Genomic DNA, 7,757 nt, shown 5'->3' on the forward strand with positions numbered 1-7,757 from the left:
GCTCTCCCGCCCCCCTCGGTGACCGGTTACACACACCTAGATGAGCACGCGGAAGAGAAGAGCAGCGCTTGCACTGCTGCGTCACAACATCCCTTTTCACTTTGTCAAAGGCTAAAAGTTCAGACCTGGACTTCCCCGCGGCGAGGGGCTGCCCACCGCCCACCTCAAACAAGCTGTGTGCTTAACACTGATGCTGGGAGATTAACGTGGGAAAACGTCAAGCCCGATGATAGCTCCACAGATTTTTACCGGGGCCTTATCGAGCGCGAAGTGTTTCAGTCTTCCCAGGACCGACTCCGGTGTCAGCGGGGGAGTGGGAAGCACGGACAAACACCCCATTTCCTTCTTCGTGCGCTGGCTTTGCAGTACGCGTTTTGCTAACCTAATCAGATGAAGATAAACACCTTGCAATGCACTGTGTAACTGACGTCAGCTTTTTGTGTGCTTGGAATGATGTCAGCACCAGCTTTGCAACCACGCTTTAATCTCTTGAGCAGAAATAAATGCAGCAGCTAACCTATTACTTTCCACAAGCTGCCACACCAAGATTATTTTATTTTTCCCCTGCAGGCTATGGATGTTGTGCGAAGGAGGCAGGAGAGCCAGAACAATGTGATCCACTCCTGAACTGAGCCATTTTTCGCAAAGAGTCAAAACGAATTTTAATTGAATAATAACTAGAATAAATGACCCCTCTTGGCACATAAGTCAGGCTCATCGAGGCCCTTAAGAAATGAATAAGCACAGACAATAGCAAATTAATTTCTCAAGATTTGCACTACCATCACTGTAAATACATTTTTCCTCACGCTTACATACGCTCACCAAAGCCAAAATATGGCCCAGAGTTTCAAACTTCTATAGAGGCCTCTGGGGAGGCATCTCAGGAGCGACCAAAATTTCAAGCAAATAGCCTAACTTGGCTTAATTCAGAAGTCAAAAAAGCAGAAATGGAGGCATGGAATCTGGTACCAAGAATGTAACTATCAAGGACATCAGGAAACGCAGAAGGTGGTGCCAGAACCAGCCTTATTTAATTTTTTTTTCTCCTTTTTTTGGAAAGAAATTCTCGTCTGTCATTTTTCATGTTCCAGTGGAATTACACCACATTACAGGTCACTTATACCCCACTTTACTTACACTGATTTCAATTTGTCTCATCGTGTTACCAATTTTCAACATTTGCTTCTGCTGAAAGAATAGGAAAGTTACAAGCGGGTTAAGTTGTTAGCTCTACTGTCACTTATTAAATTAGCAAGTTTTTCATAGAAACTTTATACAAAACTTTAAGAATAAAGAACTGATCATTACTAATTCTTTTGGTATTCATTATGCTATTAGTCACAGAGCTCACTCATACATTTCCAAATTTCAACATAATCATTTCAGGATGAGGAGTATTATTTTTTCCCCTTACCAATAATTTTTCCTTGGCATCACATTTCATACCCTTCCTCTCTGACCGCCAGGAAAGTGTGGTTTGGGTTTTTTAGGGGCTTGGGTTGGACTTTTTTTTTTCTTCTCCAGAAGCACAGGTTTACCAAGGTTATTTCATCTCTAGGAGAATGCATTTTTAATTGACTTGTTTATCCTCGTAACACATGCTCACCTCAGTAAGGCTAAGGGATCAAGTTATATGACATCATGGTGCCAAAGGAATAATTGTCACTCGTTTGCACAGCCCTGAAGAAAAGGCTGTAGCTTGAAATAACACACACTGCTGCATTGACAAAATAAATGTTGTAAGTAACAAAACAAAAAAAGCTTTTTAAATGTTTTTTTAAATTGGGAGGGGTAGAGGAGACAGAGGGGCTGAGGGGAATTCTGCTCCTGAAGTCTGCCATGGGATTGCGTTCTGTGAAGTGATTTTGCTTGTAGACATGGCTTTTCGCCCCCCACAGTTGTGAGAAGATCATCCTTTTCCTCCAGACCGGGAGGCAGCTGAGCCCATCCGCCAGTCCCTGCTCAGCAAAATCTTGCATCCCACTGCAGCTGCTGCCCAAATGGAGGGTCGAGCATTTCTGGCACATGCAGTCCTATACCTGTACTCCACCATCAGCGCCCATAAGCAGGAATAAAAAGAGAGCCAAAAATCAGCTGTTTGAATCGCAGACCCACCCACCCTCCCCCCGGATTTCACCTTAGGGACAGGGAAGCTCCAAAAACAAGGCACCCCTTTGGGATTTTATAAAGCTGACTGCAGCTGCCAAAGCATTCCTCTGCAGTAACACCGAGAAAGCTCTTGCCTCGAATAAAAAATTCACTGCAAACGAGCAATCATTAGTCAGCCGCATTTTTCATGTAATTACTGGCAGTGAAAACGCAAGCGTGCAGGTTGCTGTAAAATAAGGTCTAACTACTTCCACCCAAACAGAACAGAAACCACTCACGTAAGTTTTAGTGGGGGAGAGGGGAACCCTCAGTGCTCCCCCCCCCCTTCTCTCTATGACTGATTACAATCTGCCTTTTTCTATAAAGCACATTTATTGTGGGAGTTTGATTTGAAAGAGTTTCAAGTAATTTAAACTTCGGCTGCAGACATACAGATGATTTAAAAACTGATCTTCAAGTGTTTCTACATGCTAGTAACATTTCTGTTTGGTGCTATAATCAATGGTTTTAATTCTCAACCTACCAACTGAAATATTCAACATGTGCCAGGAACTGCCTCCAATGAGACCAGCCTGCCAGTAATCCCTGTGCTTGCAGTTTTGGTGCAATACTCTTATTTTGAAGGGGAGGGGTTCAGGGAAGGGGGGGACGTTTCTGTAGGGGTTGATCATTGGCTACCTATGGCTTTTCACACCCTAGAACTGCTGAAAACCAACTGCATCCTGGTTGGATCATCAAAGCCCCCTTCAAATGGTATGGCCTTTGCTTAAGGGACCAGGATTCATCTCTCCTGCCCCATGTTCACAAAGCACCTTATTACTCCACATGCGTTTCTACATGGTCTCACTCCCTGCATCTATTAATTATTATCCAGGATGAATGACGGAGACAGAATCCAGCCTTAAATTAAAGACGGCAATTTAGGAGGTGCTGTTGCAGGTCCATGCTTTTTCGAATGGAGGGGCAAGTGCAAGATGCACATTTCTCTAGGGATCTGGAAAGTGCAAGTGTGAGCTTGCTCCATTTTGGTATCTACCAGCCAAAGAGCCTCCCATCACCAAAAGACACAGTTGTTACTGCATTTCAGTACCCTACTTGAGACAGGTAAATGGGCTTGACAAGTGGCAGGTACAAGCCAAAAGAAAATAAAACAAAAGCCAGTTTCATTCCTAGCAAACGGTAAAATTTTTGATGAAAAGGCTTACAGTGTTACCTTGTACATGTAAGTGCTAAGCTCTTGCAGCTCACGGGTCTGACAAGAGCTCGCTAGCAGCACAAAACATACCAGCTAAATGATCCTAATGGAGCAAACTCCTGCAGCACCTCAGACATTCAGTAAGAACATCACTCACCACTGAAATTTAGTTAAATATGCACAATTTTATTTATTGAAGAGATTAGGACAAAAACATTAAACCAAATACATGACAAAGCACCAGAGGCAGTAAAACCCCACCATGCACATCACCAATCTTTCCTCCTATAAGGTACTTATAAAATAAAAAAAAGTCCTTCTTGACACAGCACCATCTTCAGAGTGTAAAAACATTACTCCTTTATATTCTTAGTTACCAAAATAGAACCAAGGCAGGTCAGCTGCAGCTAGCTTTGTCTCTTGATAAAGAACTGTGAAACATCCTCTTGAGAGTGGGACCATAACTTTCCTGCAAGGCAGGCAAATAGCATCCATACGTCAAATGCCAAGTAGCTGTACGCACATGCCACATACTATAATTAAGCACAAATTCAAGTAACATTTACATACTACAGAGTCCACATGTACCTACCCAAAAAACATGACCACTTCACAAAACGTATACAGGCAGTAATATCAGAACAACTGAGGTACTGGAACACAAATATTTATGCCAAGAGATTTCAATATCATACAGCAATATAAAAGCAGTAATAAAAACATTTGCCAGTCTAAATCAAATAAAGCTATCTAGAAAAAAAAAAGCTAAATAAAAAGTTATTTAGGGACAGAAATACCTGAACAGAAAAGAAGTGTGTTAACTACAGCATGTAACATGTCATCCCAAGTCAACCCGTAATTGAAGTACTGGCTTAATACATCACTACTGTGACATTTTCTTCAATAAATAGAATAAGTCTTGACAATACAAAAGGTGCATATTACTGTGTATGTTTCAAGAGGAATATCTGTAATATAAATGTTCAGCTTATTAATACCCTCTTATTTCTTATTCTGGACATAAACAAAAATCAAACCCAAACAATTCTTTTCCCAAGTTGAGAGGAATTCAAAGAAAAAAAACCAACACAATACTCTCCTTCAATAATAAAGAGCCCTCTATTTACACCTGGGCCAGTCAGTTAAAGAAGAGATCGGTTCTCAGATAAAGACACGACTAAGGGCTTTCTGCCCTCTCTAGTCATATACGTGCAGCATGGCAGATATGGAAGCCAGTATCTCATATCCTTAAAAAAAAAATTATACAGTTTTCTTCTTTTTTTTCCCCCTATTATAGCAGTAATGCATCTGGAAGTTCGAGTTATAATAGCTTCCTGCAACAAACCATTTGACACAAAACAGAACAGCTTGTTAAATGACAGTTACTTCCCCTTAAGGGAACAAAGCATTAAAATGTCATTTCCTGACAAGAATATTAAGTAGTTTATTTAGAAGAAATGAGTTGAAAATAGCTATCAAGAGACATGAACTGAAATTTTGTTTCTTTTTAGCACCCACTTTTCATGTCCGTCTTTGTGCACCTAATTTTTTTTTTCTTAAATTAATCCCATTAATTATTAGACAGCCGATTAAAAAAAATGTTAGCCAATTGTACTTTCCCTGAATAATGGCTGAAGTTAAATATCTAACAGTGCGATGCCAAGATGTGAGCTGAGGCAAAAAAGTTTCTATTTGTCGTGAGTTACCACTATTTTTAATGGAACAGAAACAGGAGTGATACAGCTGCACCAGAATTGGCATGTGCAGTCTCCTTGGTTCCAAAAAGGTGAGAAGCTACAATTGCTCCATGCTGCCTTTTCTCCTCCAAATCAATCTAACCTGATAGCAAGCTCCCCCCGCCCCCCCAGTCTGTCCCCATGCTACATTTGTTATATTAGCTCCTTGTGGAGGTTCCTTCTCAATCCGAGGACCTCTGAGTGTCTTTTGCTACCAAGCTAGGCTGATGCAGGATGTGATTTAACACGGTCAGGAAGGGCTCCTTCATGTGTCCATCTCCAGGTTGTGTACCTTCTGAACACTAGTCTTTGTGCTCAGTTAAAGAATGGGTCCAAGTCTTCTTCCATGTTGACATCAGGCACCAGCTGATCCGATACTTCCTTAGCACCATATCCTGAATTCGATACATTAAAATCTGTAGAAAACCATGGATGGTCCAGAATTTCCTGTGAAGTCAGCCTTTCCGATGGCTCCCGACGCAGTATGCTACGTATGAGGCATTTTGCCTTGGGGGATAGAGTTTCTGGAATGTTAAACTGCCCACGACGGATCTTGCTGAAGAGAGAACTAGGCTCAATGTCATGGAAAGGATAGCGTCCAACTAGCATGGTATAAAGCATGACACCTAGACTCCATACGTCCGCTGCTTTGCCAGAGTAGCTGCCATTTGTGTTCAAGATCTCTGGACTCACATAGGCTGGGCATCCATGCTTATCAGAAAGAGAGTCATCATTTCCTCTTAAAATATAAGCATCTTCTAGACTTTCCAATTTCACTCTAGTCCTGTGGGCAAAAAAAACCAAAAACCACCAAGGTAAGCAAACATCAAAACACAAATGCAGGGCTATTACAATTACGTGGTTACAATAATAATACTCTACAAAATTCAACAACCACAGAAGTGCATCAGTTTAAAATCCCACTCACAACAGTTGTTACAGACAGTTTATACTGTCTCTTCTATACTGGTTAGAGATAATCACAGACTTATAGGGAATATCGCCACACACACAGCTACAAGATTTCAGAGACAGTTATGCCCAATAAAGTCATTAGTAAGGTCTTAAAAAGATAAAAGTAATTCCCATATTCATGCTTTTGGTAAATTTTACATAAACGTGATTTCCAGAGATGTTGAGTGTCAAGAGTATTTCTGTCTGCCGCACCCTAACGTACCTGTGTAGGACTCGTGTCCAGATACACATCTAGCCCTACCTAGACAAGGTTATTTTGACACCTTTATACTGGTGAACAGTTACTTGCACCTGTAATTCCACAAGGTTCAACAGGAATAAAATAGTCACTCTGACCCTAAATGATCCCTCTGACTAACCAACATTTTTCTTTATCCCAGCATTAAGGAAGAACAAGTTTAACAGATTTCAGTCTTCCTAAATAGACCTTTGGGCAAAAGGATTAACAGCAAGCTTATCTACCCAGCCGAACCAGAGGAGCTCCTCATGTTGGAACAGAGAGGTTAGCAAAGGACTTGCAGAGAGATGACTGGGATGCCTTATCTAGATTGCAAACTCCTCCTGCCTGCAAAGCACTGTGAACTTGTCATTGTGCTGCAGTCATTATCTCTGTAAGAGAATTTTCTTCCCTTACGGATATCACACAGGAGCAGAAAAAATTATGCCAAACTTGCTTGTCATAGCACTAGATGAACATAACCCTTCTTTCCTTTTAATTCTCGCTGCTAGCGTCTGTAACTGTATTTAAAAATCTGTCCCTGTTAAAGGCATCCAAAAGGATTACCAATTACCCTTTAGACTACTTGCCAGCAATGGTTGGCTTGGAGAGACGAATCAGTACAACGCAACAGGACTTGTCAAGTCCCTCTGGATGGAAGAGTGACCTAGCAGTAGTGCAGGCTTTCTTTTCAACAACTCAGCATCGTAACTCAACTTTGGGTATCACTGTCCTCGTCCCTCAACCTCACTGGTCTGTACGATCACTCTTAGCCCCATGTCATGGCCATGTTCCCATACCACAGACGTTCACAGGCAGGGACTGAACTTCATCCCAGAAAGCAGAACTCTCGTCTCCTGACTAAATCACATCATTTAACAGGCATTAAAACAGACAAGGAGAGCCCTGTTTCCTAAATGTTTACTGAAGACAACATTGCTTGGGCTTGAGTTGCAAAAGACAGCTGGGCCAGCTTTGGCTTAGACTTGGTTCCAGGGCAGCTCAGCACTATCTTCTTTGAACCAACAGAAGAGCATTTTACTCCGTGGAGTACTCCAGAGGCAACCGTGCCATAAACTCTCATAATGACACTTGGACCTTTTCAACAGCTAGAGACGTTCACTAGCAAGGTGAAAGCCCCTTTGGCAACGTGCCTCGAATCAGGAAGTCATAAATACAGAATTCAGAATACCTGGCTCCAAGCACAGTGTGTCAAGGCAGCTCCTTCTCTCCTCAAACAGGCCAGTGTTTTCTCCTCCGGTGCGGATGCTGATGGGGTTTGTCCAACACACCTGCTTCCTGATTAATTATCCATTGCCAGCCTAACGGCACTTCTCCTGGCGATGGACAAGCCCCCCATCAGCACTCGAACAATACTTTACAGCAGCCATACCTCACACAGGAAGCTGGCTGCAAGGAGAAACTTAACTACAATTATCAAGACCCCAGCAATTTCCCTCCGTACACAGCTCAGAGGGTCCGAAACGGGAGACTGACCAGAGAAGAGTCCGCTCACGACGCT

The 7,757-nt window shown here is 42.2% G+C and overlaps 1 protein-coding gene across 1 annotated transcript in view; it reads right to left on the reverse strand.

Moving 5' to 3' along the window:
* Positions 1 to 3,472: 3,472 nt before the first annotated feature.
* The window catches only part of TRIB2 (tribbles pseudokinase 2), a gene marked incomplete at its 5' end in the record, with an annotated part of 20,097 nt that continues 15,812 nt past the window's right edge, over positions 3,473 to 7,757 (reverse strand). The window contains one exon of the mRNA XM_010290575.1: positions 3,473 to 5,827. Coding sequence (XP_010288877.1) covers positions 5,359 to 5,827 — 469 coding nt within the window. The remainder of the gene's footprint in view (positions 5,828 to 7,757) is intronic.

This window comes from Phaethon lepturus, unplaced genomic scaffold (assembly GCF_000687285.1).
Source record: "Phaethon lepturus isolate BGI_N335 unplaced genomic scaffold, ASM68728v1 scaffold40107, whole genome shotgun sequence".
NCBI classification, from domain to species: Eukaryota; Metazoa; Chordata; class Aves; order Phaethontiformes; family Phaethontidae; genus Phaethon; species Phaethon lepturus.